Source organism: Artemia sp. Qi Xiang Cuo, chromosome 4 (genome assembly GCF_049724085.1).
Source record: "Artemia sp. Qi Xiang Cuo chromosome 4, ASM4972408v1, whole genome shotgun sequence".
NCBI lineage: Eukaryota > Metazoa > Arthropoda > Branchiopoda > Anostraca > Artemiidae > Artemia > Artemia sp. Qi Xiang Cuo.
Window position 1 is genome coordinate 628,542 of NC_142797.1, and position 15,834 is coordinate 644,375.

The following is a 15,834-nucleotide window of genomic DNA, read 5'->3' on the forward strand; positions in this document are numbered from 1 at the left end:
AGTGATTGGAAGGCATCTACCACCCCTTCCACGCTCACCATTTATCCAAACACGTCCAATCAAAATTTTGAGATAGCCATTTTGTTCGAACTAGTTAAAAGATCCAGAAATGATACCTTTGAGGATGACACTCCCCCTACAGTCGTCAAGGTAAGGGATGTAATTTATGCCCTGGGGCTATATAAGGTTTTTATTGAAAGCTTTGTCGTAGAAACTTGAAAAAGGGTTAATTCGATTGGAAATTCAAAGGGCTAGTGCCCTTTTTAATAGTCGAAAGTGATTTGAGGGCAACTAACCCCCCTTCACGCCCACCTTTTCCCCAAAAACATCCAACCAAATTTTCAGATAGCCATTTTGTTCAACGTAGTTAAAAGTTTTAGAAATTAGGTCTTTGAGGGTGATAACACCCTCAGAGCCCTCGGGGCAAGTGTTGTAAGTTATACCCGTGGGGCATATAAGGTTTTTTATAGACAGTGATGTTATAGAAACTTCAAAAAGGGCTCATTCAATTGGGAATTAGAAGGTCTTGTGCCATTTTTAATAGTCGAAATTGATTGGAGGATAACTAATACCCCTCTTACACCCACCATTTCTCCAAACACATCCAATCTAAATTTTGAGATAGCCATTCTGTTTGACGTAGTTAAAAAGTCCATAAATTATGTTTTTGAGGATGAAACTCCACCACAACCCTCAGGGCAAGAGTTGTAAGTTATGCCCTGGGGGCATATAAAGTTTTCTTTTATAGAAAGCGTTGTCGTAGAAAATTCAAGAAGGAATCATTCGAATGGAAATTGAAACGGCTAGTGCCCTTTTTAATAGTCGGAAGTGATTGGAGGGCAACTAAGCCCCCTCTCACGCCCACCATTTCCCCAAACACATCCAATCATAATTTTGAGATAGAATTTTTCTTCAACGTAGTTGAAAGTTCTGGAAATTAGGGCTTTGAGGATGACAACCCCAAGCCCTCAGGGCAAGGGTTGTAAGCTATGCCCTGGGGGCCTATAAGGTTTTTATTGAAAGAGTTGTCGTAGAAACTTCAAAAGGGATCATTCGATTGGAAATTGAAAGTGCTAGTGCCTTTTCTTATAGTTGAAAGTGATTGGATAGCAACTAACGCCCCTCTCACGCCCACCATTTCCCCAAACACATCCAATCAAAATTTTGAGATAGCCGTTTTAACATAGTTGAAAGTTCGGAAAATTAGGTCTTTGAGGAGTACACTCCCCCCACAGCCCTCAGGGCAAGGGCTGTAATTTAAGCCCTGGGGGCATATTAGGTGTTTATAGAAAGTGTTGTCGTAGAAACTCAAAAAGGGCTCATTCGATTGGAAATTGAAAGGGCTAGAGCCCATTTTAATAGTCGAAAGAAATTGGAAGGCTTGACATTCTTATGTAAAGATCGATATGAGTACAATGTATCTTTTTTTTTTTTTTTTTTTTTTTTTTTTTCTTTTTTTTTTAGACCAGGGCACTTCGTATCGAGGGAGTTGTCGTAGGAACTTCGAAAAGGGGTCATTCGATTGAAAATAGAAAGGGCTAATGCCCTTTTTAATTGGCGAAAGTGATTGGAGGGCAACTAGTTTCCCTCCCACGCTCACCCTCCCATTTGGCCGTTATGTTTAAGAACGAAATATTGCCTTAAGATTAAATCAAAATGCACTGTGCTATCTCAGCAGTATCCAAAGAATGAGTGAGGGTATTATGTTCAAACTTTGGGGCCACTTCTGCTCTTAAAATTTAACCAAATCAAAATAGCGTAAGTATACCAAACCTATCAAAGTAAGTAAATAGATTTTTTTGCGAATTTTCCACTTTAGGTCAGCTAGAGGAGGTATGAAACTAAATTAAACAGTGCTATTTGTGTAAATATTCTTAAAAGTGTGTTTGTTTTTAAAAATTGCTTAAAATTTTTAATCAGACTATAAATAGCAGGCCAAACTATAAAGTCTTAAAAAAACGAAAGATTTAAAGTATTATTTTCTTTTCCCCTGAAAAGACTATGTCAATATAAAATGAGAAGAAATTAATTAAAAAAAAACTTTTTCCACAAAATAAGTTTTTCAAAGAAAAGTAAAGAACTCCATTAAACCAAAAATGAGCAAAAATAATAATTTGTTCAATAATTTGTTGGAATTCAATAAGCAAGTCACGATTTCAACAGAAAAATTGGATTTTTTTTGTGACTTGTTTGAATTAAATAAGCAAGTCACAATTCCAATAGAAAAATTGGATTTTTTTTTGACTTGTTTGAATTCGAGCAAAACATTTTGTTGGAAATCATTTTTTTTTTACAATGCAGCTTTTCCACTTGAGACACGAAACCAAAAGTGCCATTTTTAGTGCCATTTGAACTTGATGATGGTGTAATTTATATGAAAGACGTAGATATGTCCAATATCTTATATTTGAGCTATAAAAGATCTACCAACGATGTTCTGGTAGCCTGCTAGTGCCGCCCTTTGAGAAATTAAATAAAAAAAACAAGTTTTTTAAACTGAAAGTAAGGAGCGACATTAAAACTTAAAACGAACAGAAATTATTCTGTATATGAAAGAGACTGTCTTCTCCTCAACGCCTCGCTCTTTACGCTAAAGTTTTTTATTGTTTTAAAAAATAAAGTTGTGAGACAGAGTCAAACTTTAGCGTAAAGAGTGAGGCGTTGAGGAGAAGACAGTCTCTTTCATATACAGAATAATTTCTGTTCGTTTTAAGTTTTAATGTCGCTCCTTACTTTCAGTTTAAAAAACTTTTTTTTTTTATTTAATTTTTGAACGTTTTTGAATAAATGCAGGTTTTGATCTTGGCTCACCGTACATGAATAATTAAAATAAAATTTTCATATTGATTTACTTTTATTTAGTTAAATGGCTTTCTCGAAACTTGTTTAATTTATTTACGAACGTTTTTATTAGTAATAAATATACGTAACTTACGAATTAACTTACGTAACGAACTTCTATATTCATATATTTTTAATACGTTTATTAGGAGGTTCGCCCCCTAGTCAATACCTTGCTCTTTAAGCGAAAGTTCAAATTTTGTTCCAATTCCTTAGAAATGACCGCTTAATCACAAAGGCCGTTAATTAGAATAAATAGCTCTTATGAAAGTACTAAAAAATCTTTGGCTTAAAGAGCGAGGCATTGACTACGGGGTGAACCCAATTATATAGGTAATATTTTCTGTTCGTTTAAAGTTTTGATGTTGCTGCTGTTGCAGTTGAAATACTTGTTTTTTTATATTAAATTTATGATCTTTTTTTAAATAAGGCTGGGAAGTCCGGCGCCCCCTTCATAGTAATGTCCCTTCCCCCATGAAAACTTCCTTCATGGAAAGATCCTCCAACATAACCCCTGACCAACCCCCCCACCCCCCCCCCACTACCAGGAAAAATCTCCCCTGAAAACGTCAGTGTACTTGCAAATAACCAATGCTATATGTTAACATTGGGTAAAGTTCATAACTTTCAGCTCTACCCCCGGGAACTTCGGGGTATTAAGTCATCCTAAAGGACATACTTATAATATTTTCGAACATGCTGAACAAAATGGCTATCCCAAAATTTTGATCAGGTGACTTTGGGAAAAAAATGAGCGTGGGGGGGGCCTAGTTGCCCTCCATTTTTTTTGGTCACTTAAAAAGGGCACTAGAACTTTCAATTTCCATTCCAATTAGCCCTTCCACGATATCCTTGTACAACTGGTTCGATACTATCACCCCTGGGGAAAAAAAAAAAAAAAAAAAAAAAATAAACACGCACCCGTGATATTTATTGTGGCAAAAAATGCAAAATTCCCCATTTTTTTAGATGGGAGCTTTAAACCTCTACAGTAGGGTTCTCTGATACGCGGAATATGATGGTTTGATTTTCATTAAGGTTCTATAACTTTTAGGGGGTCTTTCCCCCTTTTTTCGAAAATCAGCCAAATTTTCTCAGGAGCCTAACTTTTGATGAGTAGGATTATACTTGATGATACTTATATATTTGAAATCAGCATTAAAATGTGATTCTTTTGATGTATCTATTTGTATCAAAATACCGTTTTCTAGAGTTTCGGTTACCATTGAGCCGGGTCGCTCCTTACTTACAGTTCGTTACCACGAACTGTTTGATAGCACAAAAAGTGAAATTTTAGTGCCATATGGCACTTGCAGATGGCAGAATTTATAAAAAGCACGTAGATATAAGAAATAGCTTTTTAATGAGTTATTAAGAATCTCTCTATGATGTTCTGGTAGCCCGCTAAACCTGTTGAAAAAAAAAGGGGGAGACAGATCAATGCAAAAACGTGATTTTCCTTGTTGTTCAGGGAGGGGGCATGTAACTTCCCTGTACAAGGTTTTGACCATGTTGATTCCAATGGTACACTTTTCATTTTCATATGACGCCATTTTCGAGGGGTGTGGCTTTTTTCGAAATCAACATAAATTTCTTTTCGCGATAAACTTTTTCTTTTAAGACGAACCGAAATAATAATTAACTTTCCTGAGTCAGTGTCGTATGAAATTTTTTCCACTAGGCAGTTTTTTTTCAAAACGCATTTTTTAACTTTTGGTTACTATGGGCTGTGGTTCGCTCTTTAATAGGTTATAGCTGCCGCTGCAACCATGATACCTTGCCGGGACATGCTTTAAAAAATGAGCCTAGAAAATGACGAAAAAAAAAAAACAGCGGATACCGATATTCCCAATACGATACACGCTATACCCATATGCCCAATACTGACATACACAATATCGAGACGACTGATACCGCATACAACCCTTCCCTAGGGACTTTGGAGGGCCGTATCATCAGCAAAACCATATATATTGGACCTTTGAACTATTTTAAACAAAATGGCTATCTCAAAATTTTTATAGGACTAGCTGGGGGGAGGGGGCCTGTAGGGAGGGGGCTATTTGCCCTCCCGTCGTTTTGGTCACTTAAAAAGGGCACTGACAAATTTAATTCCCTTTCGAATTCCCTAGCCCTAGGGAATTCGTCTAGCCCTTCTAGAAAAAAAAAGAAAGAAAGAAAAAAAGGTAGACAGATCAGTGCTACCCATGCAAAAAAAGTCATTTTTCTTTGTGTTCACGATGGGTAGCTAATTATCCTACTCTAGATTTTCTATCAGTATGATTCAATGGTAAACTTTTTATTTCGATCTGATACCCTTTTCAAAGGGATTCAGGCTCTTTTTGAAGTCTCCTTAAACTTCTTTTCGCAATAAACTTTTACTTCTAAGACCAACCGAAACAATAGTGGCCATTCCTGATTCAGTGTTAAATGGCAATTTTTTCACCAGACAGTTTTTTTGAAAACACGTCTTTCAACTTTTTATTACTATGGGCTGTGGTTCGCTCTTTATTTGGTTGCAACTGCCGCTGCAACCATGATAGTCGTTACATTTTTTTTTTTTAATAGTGATAAATGACAGGAAATTTCAGACAGTATGTTGATCTTAGGCTGCATTTGGTTTCAAATAATAAAAGTTTCAAGTTTTTCAAAATAATCCTACTTGCAATTATCAATGCAACTTTTCCACAGCATAAGGTTTTTTCATGGAGGCTCGAATTTTACCGTGAACTGCAAAATGTCTTATCCGTTCGTGCCTGATCAGCCAAATAAGTGAGCTAGAGAATGAATTCATCTCCTGGTAGATATTTAATATATACAGTTTTTCCTTCCAAGTAAATTATAACTTCAGTACGCAATTCCACTAATCGTGTCAGAACTTTTTCTATGGAGAACCAGCGAACTTCTGTAAGCAGAAAAAGAGATGTATGGCAACTACCCATTTCTTCACATAGTTCTTGACATAGGCGGGCTTGTAAGGGTTTCGTTTTAATATAATTTACTATTTTCACAGCTGTATCAGGTACTGTTTTGAAGTCATCTGGCAAACCTTTGGAAATAAGTGCTTCTTTATGAAGGCTACAGTGTGTCCACAAAGCACACGCACTTTGTTCAAGACCTCTCGTAGCCACATTACTATTTCTCCCGCACATAGCTTGCGCACCGTCAGTGCATATACTGACACATTTCTTCCACTGTAAAGCTTTTTCTTTTCTATAGGAATCAACTGTATTGAAAGCTACCTCAACAATTCCATGACTCATTGGTTTGTACAACCATATATTTTCATTCACGTCGCTCTGCCATACATAACGCACAAAAAAGAAGCAGTTGAGATAGGCCTTGCACGTCGGTAGACTAATCTAGCTGTAGAGCATAATATTTACCACTTATTTTCTCTAAGACAGTGAAAAGGTTGGTTCCAAGATTGAAATAAAGTAAAGGGCGCAGTTGGCAGTAAGTACAAGCAAATTGAATCTGAAATTTTCATTTTTCTCATATCTTCATCACCTTCATCACCATCACATTCATCAGGTCCTTGAAAATAAAAGTAAGTAGACATAATTTAATTAATCAATGTTTTTTGCGATGTTTTGTCTTCAAATTTTGTTAATAAATGAAAATCTTGTTCAAATTTGGCCTGAAAGGTTTTGGGAGACAGAGAGGGGGAGAGACACTAATCGATATTTTTACTTCAGGTGCAAGAGAGGCCAGAACCACCACTGCTCTGTGCATACTGCTAGCACTGCTGCTACTGCTACTTCTGGTACCATTACTACTATTACTACGACTACTATGACCGAGGTTAAGGGTAGGTGAAATTTTCAAGAAATGTTTAGGGGGAAATTGAACTACATCAAAACAAACTCTGTGCATACAGGTTGCCAAAATGGCGTATCAGCAGTTTCCCAGGAATGATCTAGGGTATTAAGTTGAAACTTTCAGGGGATATTAGAGAAGATTTCGAACTAAGCAAAACGTGCACACTACTACTGCGACTGGTGCTGCTACTACAACTGCTACCACTACTACTACTACTACTACTACTACGACTTCTACTAATACAACAACCACTATGACGACTACTACTAGTACTTTCAGGGAATGTTGAAGAGGTTGTAAACTAAACTGAAACACGCTATGAGGATGCGGGTTAGTAAAAGAGCATAACAGCTATATCTCAGGAACAGCTTAGAATATTAAGTTGAAACTTTTAGTGCATGTTAAGGGGGATAATGAACAGCTAAAAGATAGAGAAATCTTCAGGAAATGTTGAGGGGTATGTTGAATGAAACTGAAACAGGCTGTGTGCAATTGTTAAAAGGCCGTATCAGAGCCTAAAGTATCTGGTTAAAACTTTCAGAGGAAATTGAGGGTATGTTCAACTAATAAAAATGCGCTTGTGCATACTACTAGTAGTAGTAGCAGTAGTACTGCTACATTAGCACTAATATTACTAAGGCTAATGGTATTAATGTGGAACTTTTAGGGACTGTTGAGGGGTATTTTGGGCAAAACCAAAACATATTAGTAGAGAGGGGTCAGGAGGTCCCACGCCCACACCATATATGGGCATAGAGTCATTAGGGAGAACACGTGGTTAATGGGGTCAATGACCTCTTTTTCCAAGGTCGATTTATTTGATGTTTCTATGTGTAATAGCTCCGGGACGAAGGCTGCACATGCGCATTGAATTCTAACGGGAACAATGTTATTGATCTAGGACTCGAGGGGGAAGTGAATTTCCGAGAACTTGATTGCGTAATCGATCGCTAATGTTATGGGATCCAGAAAAAGTATTTGTTGTTGTTGTAAGTGCACGCTCTCAGCGAATGTTATGATCCAGAAATAGTATTTGTTGTTGTTTTGGTCATGTACATGCACGAGGTGAATGTCATGGTGTCCAGAAATAGTATTTGTTATTGTTGCTCTCGAGTCAAATGTAAAGAGTTTCCCGGAAACAGTTAGATCACATGTTTCCTTCTCAGCCAATCAGGGAGTCAGATACATCCTCCATCCCAGCCAATCAGAGGGCTGGTTACATATGATTTCCCCGTTACATAACAATTCGCCCTTGAGATTTCGTATATAACGGGCATGCAATGTGATTAAATTATCAGAAAGTATTTTGACGCTGTGTAAACAACAATGAATAATATTGATGAATTAGAAGCCGTGGCAACTTCAATTTACCATGTAAGTACATTTTTTTTATTTTCAAACGAATTTTCCTTGGACATCCTCTAGTATATTCAGCTAAAACGTAAATATATTCCTTTACCCCAAATCCCCCCCCCAAACCATACAAACATCATTATAATCAATGGAAAACATAAAATATATTCTTTTACCCTCAAAACCTAACCCCCCCCCTCCCCCCCTCCTGTGTGGAAGTAGAGAAACAAGTTATTTTCGAATTAGGGTCTAACAATATCCCCATCCCTTCCCCCATTGTCTTACAACCCCAAATTCTCGCAAAAAGAAATACCATTTTGATAAATTCCTTCCCTCTATATTTCCAGCTAAATCCCCCCCCCCTCGCCTCCCACTCTAATACAAACTCCACTATGCTATCTTTATAGTCGTTAGAAGACTATAAAATATGCTCTGTTTAACCATCTAAACCCCCCACACCTTACGACTTTAATTCTTGCAATAGAAATAATACTCTTTTTATCGATATTTCCAGCTAAAGTGACCGCTGACTTCTGTCAATTTTTTGTGAAAATGCCGTTCTGTTTTGACACAAGACTCCAGTGCGTGGCTAAAATTAGCTGTCACCCCTTTTAAAGCACTTCCTGTAAATGGTTTCTCAAATCAAAATGGGATGTTTTTCTCCTGTCAAAATAAAGCGGTTTCATGCAGACACTTGCAATTTATTAAGCGCAGGCATATACAATCTCTTTTTGGAGAACCAGTGAAATCTCGTTATTTTCAAATTAAGATCTAACAATATATTTAGGACATTGGCGTTTGGGGCAGGGGGCCATGCCTCAATTCTATCACCATCTTTGTAAGGTGAAAACAAACTGTTTCTTCGCGTCAAAAATAAGGGGGGTGAGTTTAAGAAAAAGATACATTGCTTTATTATGCGTAAATTGAATAGCATTTTTACCATATCTTTCGGTGGACGGAGGGGGTATTTTTCCATGTCTTTTCTCAGGGATATTTTCCGTGGGGTTATTTTCCTCGGGGTGTTTTTTGTCTGGAGGTGTGATAAATATACAAACTAGGCCGGCTTTTTGAACGGCTCAGTGAGTCGTAATTCTCAGATTCAAAAGGACGCGATATCTTTCGATGGGGGGGGGAGGGGATATTTTTCCATGTCTTTTCTCAGGGGTTATTTTCCGTGGGGGTTATTTTCTGGGGGGAGGGTAAATACCAGCTATCGTAAAAGGATATGGAAAGATAAAAAATAGCGTTAATACTTTAAATGCGTCAAACAAGACATGCTCAATACAGATTAAAACCAGAAAAGAACAGAAATGCCTAAAAATAAGAAACTAGGCTGACTTATATAGGCCGGCTTTTGAATGGCTCAGTGAGCTGTAATTCTCAGATTCAAAAAAGGATGCAATTAGTACATTTCACGAAATTTTTTACGTTGTGCTTTCTTAGTGATAAACTAAACAAAATTATATGGATGATGGTACTAACTTTCTTTCCGTGAAAAGGGGGCAAATTATTTTGATACTAATTTTTTCTCTTCTTTTTAAGGCCAACTATGAAGAATGTATGGCACCGCCGCCCGCTAAGAAAGCCAGAGATGACAAGACAGCCCCATCAGTGCCAGCCCCAATGCAGCCTGGGTTTAAGTTAAAGAGAGAGTGGACGGCTTCTTATAATATGGTGAACCCTGCCGAAGCGATGCAAGATCGTGAAATAGCCGGCCCAGTCGCGCAAGAACATAGCGACGTCGCCCCGTCCACCCTCCAACACACGTTACCTGGACCCGGCCCAGTCGCGCAAGAACATAGCGACGCCACCCCGTCCACCCTCCAACACACGTTACCTGGACCATCCGGCACCCAAGCTTAGAGGGATTATGCAAATGTGAGCATTTTTCCCTATTTTTCTATTTCTTCATTTTTCAGTCTTTTTCAATCCCCAATATAAACATATCTCTGTGAGATATTAACCCCTATTACATATCTAAATGTAATTTTTGCATAGAAACCACTCTTTTTCTAATCTTTGCTATCGCTTCGTTATTTCATAAGCAAATATTTTTAGGTAATTTCTATTAATAATCACTGCCTTTGAAACTCAAAATGCTATTTTTTCTAATCTTTACTATTTTCTCTATTGCTATCACATATATTTTTAGGTACCTTTGAAACTCCGTGAATGCTCTTTTTTCACATAATTTTGAGAGAGATTATCCCATCTGTCACACATTGTCGTTCTAATTTACACTGAATATTTCTATTGTGCCATGTTTCGCTCTTACATAGAATAAAAGAACTCCAATGTCCTAAAATATTAATTTTACAGACAATTTGTTCTCCGCTATTTCAGAAGACACAGAATTACGCAAAGGCCATTGAAACCCTGATTGACTAAAAACCGCTAATGTAAAACAGGGAAAGGAGATGCCAAAATTATTTATAACCTCGTGCAGGGTGCTTTATGTCAAAACATAGCGGTTTAATGCATAAGAAGTGTATGGGGAAAGTGACTTAACAATTCTCAACATGTTGAAGTTCAAACTCGTTCATCTAACCTCCATAATTAACAACTCATGTGTTCACCGAACCTGTAGAACGGAATTAGAAATATTTCTACTTTTTTGAGACATTATGTAAATGTCCGGGACCCGCGGAGCCGGTGGGCCGGGGAAGCGTTGTGGGAAGCGCTGTGGGTCCGAGAAGCACCATAGGGATGCGCTGTGGCTTCGAAAAGCGCCACGGGTCAGGGAAGCGTCACAGGGATGCGCAACGAGTCTGGGACGTATGGGGGGAAGGGCCACGGGTCCGGGACATGCCACGGGGGCGCGAAGCATCGGGGGAAGCCAGCCAGGCGCCGTGAAGCTCCACAGGGAGGGGGGGGGGATCCGAACTGTACCCGGGGTCAGGAACGTGCCCCAGGGGTGCAATGCGGTAATGGACCACGAAAAAAAAAAAATTTGAACACTTTGAAAATAAACGACCAAATTGTCGCCTTCTATGTCATATCTTAGAATATCATCAGTTGAATTAACCAAATGTTATTAAGCAATAATAATCCAAATTTTTAAAGAAGTAGGGGATGATTTGAACACTTTGAAAATAAGGTATTTTTTTCATTTATAGATTGGACGAGCATTGGTCCCTTATTCGCCGTCCAGTGAAGAAGGGGAAGAAGAGGAGGCACACGTGGAGTCCCCCAACAATTCACTATGGGATGATTTACATCAAATTCCAGATAATATTGACGACTTTTTAGGTGATTTTTTAAATGTTGATTATAGCGCAGTTGAACTGGGGTAATTACATATGCTGAGCCAAAAAACATTGAAAATTTTAGACTATTTTACCGGGTAATTAACAGGGACCCCTCCAACCCCCGATACCCTCACGACTCCACTTCGAACAACTGAAGTGGAGCATTCGCCAGTTATTGTTGAACAGCTTGGGGAGGGGGTAATATACAAGAGGGGGCGGGGGGTACAACTCTCCCGGACTTTCAGCTGTCCAACAGACTTTTAAATAACATAGTTGTTGACACTGCGGTGTTTGCGGACACTTTTAATACACTTTTGTGTGGAAAATTTGTCTTTAACCCTGTATAGATTGTACATGTCTATGTAGAAAAAATTCGTGCACTTCTGGAAAATCAGAATCAATTGTGGGGAGGTAGGGAGTCAATTAAGGTTTCCATTGTTCTAAAAGTTTTTTATTTAAATGAGGGGAAAAGTGAGGTTTATTATCATTTTGTACATTCCGAGATGCGTTTGGTTTATTCAAATTTAGAAAATTTTGAGGGAGCTTTCACAGAGTGGGTCGATCAAATTATAACGCCTCTTGATAACTTTAACGAAAATATAAGTGGGTCCGTATTTTTATGTGTTGAAAATTTAAGTTTTAACATATTTAAATTAAAGAAAGATTTTATTTTAAGAGGGGGAAAGGGGGGAGGGAGGCCAGTAGAATTAAATTATAATCCAGATCTAGTAGGTTGTCGTGGTGTCCAGAAGATCTGTTTTGAAACAGATCATATGTGTTTCCGATATGCTTTCATCATCTCAGCCTTTCAGCCTCTAGCAGATGACGCTACCAAGAAGAATTTAGACAATTGGGCTGTACATGGGAAGGAGGGGTCCGATTTTCCCATAGTAGATTTTTCTTGTTTAGAAGAAAAATACCCAGTGACGATTCGATCTATTGATCTGTTTGAAAAGAATAAGGCTCATTTAAATACTGGCGTTACTATGGTACAATATGAAATTAAATTTGAAGATGGGGTTTGTTTAAAAAAAGAAGGGGGTGGTCTTCCCCGTACGCGGTCTCTCAGTTGGTTTGGTTAGACACTGTGTTTGGTTGTTATGCACGCCACCTAGTCAACCGAATGCACTCGGGCATTTTAGTCCGATCACTGACATCAGCAGAGTTCTGGGGGAGGGTAAGAATAAGGGGACCCGTTTCTACTGTCCAACATACCTCTCTAGATTTTGGACTGAACTAAAGTTACAAAATCATATGAGGTATTGTAGCCGCCACGGCTACCAGACAGTGGAAACGGTTTCAGGGGATGGGGCAATTCTAGGTTTTAAAAATTTTCAAAACACCCTTCTCCAGTGCAACAAAATATCTTTAGACTGTGAGGCTAAGTTGGTGGAGGTGAATGACCCCCAATATCCAAACCGTATCAAAGAACATCTGGCTATTGCAGTGTCCTACGCCCACGCGCAAAGAGACAGTTCTAACACCATGCGGTTGTTAGAAATAGTTGAAACATTGGATGAGCGGGAGTGCAAGGTCAACACTGTGACTAACCTGATTGGCATGGCTACTGGTGATATTTATCTGTTGAGAAATACCCATTTTCCAATAGTGCTGTCTGTAGATGATCGTCTCGCTATTAAAAATAAAAAACTAGGGTGGGTTTGCAAGGGGGTGTGTTCAGAGGTGGGGGCTAAAGGAAAAAGTGGGGGGAAGGGGAAAGTTAGAGATCATGACCATGTGGGGCAGGAAAGATCCTCGGGAGGTTGAAATTTTCGTGGCGGTGCTCATAAATCGGGTAATTTAAATGTTAGCCAACATTTTTTTATCCCTGTTTTTATTAATAATTAAAATTATGATTTATAATTCATTTAAACGGCACTGGCACGGATGCATAAGGTAGGAGGGGGAGGAGAGTGTCCATGGGTAAATATTTCTTTTACCTACAAGATAATTCCCAAATCAGCCGAGAAGTTATTGCTTCTCGAGCTGAAATGGAAGGTAGTGGATAATGGGCCTATGTGCTGGAATAAAATCAGGTTTTCAGATTCCTTTATTGTTTTCCCCAAGGCATTGAGTTAATTGATTCAAGTGCAAAAAAGAGACAATTTTGATAGCTTTCCCTTGCTTAAACAACACTTTCCAGACAGTGAAATGTATGACCTGTTGACCTGCAAAGGTATATATGCATACGACTATTACTGCTCTGGCGCACGCTTAAGTGAGGAGAAACTACCTCCAATTGAAGCTTTTTACAATTTACTGACCAACAGTGAATGCACAGCCGAGGAGTACGAGTTTGCCAAGAAGGTGTGGTTCAAGGGGGATTGTAAAAATGGGTGGGATTTTTGTAGCCTGTACGTGGCCAGTGATGTTCTAACTCTGTTAGATATAGTCTGTAAAAACACAGACCAAATCTATGCAGAGTTCGGGTTAGATATAGGCTATTATTTTTCCACACCCCATTTAGTGATGGATTTGATTTTAAAAATTAGCAGGGAGGAAATAGGCCTAATCACCGACATAGATCAACACCTTTTTGTAGAGCGTTCAATGAGGGGAGGGTATGTTTTTCATGGGGACCGCGTCTTATCAACCGATCCGAGTGGACAAAGCACCGGTGCAAAGTCAAATGCAGTGTTCTTGGACATGAACTCATTGTACCCCTCGGCAATTTCACACTACTCTGTGCCGTGTGGGAACTATCAAGGGCTTGAGAATCCTAGTGAGTTCCCCGACATTACAACCGTCGAGGACAATGGGCCCCCAGGATGGTTCTTTGAAGTTGACGGGCACAGTCCGCTGGTGCTGCATGACTCAGTCAAAGATTTTGTTTTTCTCTGTATCAATTGACCAGTGAGCAGGGACTCTCTGAGCCCCTACAATCGTTCATTGGTTGAGGATATGGGGATGCACTGGACTCCCTCCAAACAGAAACTGATTGCTGATTTGGACCCTAAGGTGAATATCGTTGTTCACCATGTGCTTTTGCACTGGATGGTGAGCAACGGTTTCAAGATCACTAAATTACACCGGGTCCTGCAGTTCAATCAGCGACCCTACTTGAAAATGTTTATTGATACCTTTGTCGATAAACGCTCTAGGGCAAATTCAAAGGTGGTGAAGGAAGTGTATAAGCTCATTCTAAATTCAGCGTTTGGCAAAATGTGCGAGAGAATACGAAACAAATCTCCCTGTGATGTCGTGACGTCGGGTGCACGACTTATTGCCGAATCCACTTTTACATCATTCAAGAGCATAGAGGCCGGCATGGTTCTTCTACACAGACGAAAGCGAAATGTAGTACTGAACAAGAATATCGCAGGCGGTAGTTCAGTACTGGAAATTTCAAAAAAGCTCATGTTGTCGTTCTTTTACAATGTGTGCAAGGTGCAATGGCCACGGGAGGGGAGGTTCAAGTTTACTATGGTGATACAGATTCTCTGCTGTTAAAGGTAAATGGGTCTGAATTGGATTTATTGGGTGATTTAGAAAAGGGGGCGCACATCAGCTCGCGGATGGATTTCACGAACTGGAATCCATCGCTCTACCCCGAGTTGGGGAATCGTCAAGCCTCCAACCCACTATTGACATTAAAATCAGAGACAGTGGGTGGCTTTGTATCCCAGCGGATGGTCCCGAGTCCGACAGTGTAGTACGTGTAATAACATAGTGGTGAAGAACAGACGGCGTGTCAAGGGCCGCCAAAATATTTTTTCAAGAATGATTTCAACATGAGCGTGTATAGAGACTCTGTAGAAAGTAGCCTAGTGCCGAGAGCAAAAGTGCTTGCAATTCGCTCTCTACAGTATAGAAATTATACTGTGAGAGTGGAGAAGAATGCAATGTCATATATATCCGACAAGGTCTATGTGCTCGAGAATGGTGTGAGTGTTCTACCCCACGGCCACTACCGTATTTCAGATCGAGTTGAATGCATTGACTATCGCAATCAACTTGGTCTGGATAAATTAACCTAACCAACTAACCACCACCACCCCTCAACCTGTACATAAATTAACTAACCTGACCCAATCTAACCCCTTAAACACACCCACATCTAACCCAACCTCAACGCACCGCCAGGCGCAGTGACGACAACCATTGTTTATACCTCGCGGTTACCGGGGGGTGAGGGTCCCGGCCCGCGGCTATCCAGGGGGGTGGGGGATCCCCACCCGCGGTCGGCCAGCCGTTGGCCCTACGGCCCGGGGGGAGGGGGGGATCCCCCCTTTAAATTCATAAAGTTAAACTGCGCTCGTTCATGTGTGTGTATTTTGTTGTATAGAAAAGTGTTGTACAGAAAAGTGTTTATTGTACATAAAGTGTTGTACAAAAAGTGTTTTTAAAGACAATAAGTGCTTATTTATAAAGTGTTATCATTGCTGTTCATGTTGAACAAATAGAGTTTTCATGTTGACCATGAAATTTTGTCAATTGTTGAACAAGTGTTATTATTTTTATCATTGTTCATGTTGACTGCAAGTATTTTCATGCAGTGTCGAAATAAATACTGCCATGAAATATTGTTTTTTTTGTTGTTCTTGAATAGATAGATCCATGGGGAGGAAAT

General features: G+C 39.3%; 1 protein-coding gene across 1 annotated transcript; it reads right to left on the bottom strand.

The window, feature by feature from the left end:
* Window positions 1-5,618: 5,618 nt before the first annotated feature.
* Window positions 5,619-6,104, bottom strand: LOC148952660 (zinc finger BED domain-containing protein 5-like). Its single transcript, XM_089087327.1, has one exon. The coding sequence runs from the start codon at window positions 6,102-6,104 to the stop codon at window positions 5,619-5,621; it is 486 nt and encodes a 161-aa protein (XP_088943453.1).
* Window positions 6,105-15,834: the final 9,730 nt, after the last annotated feature.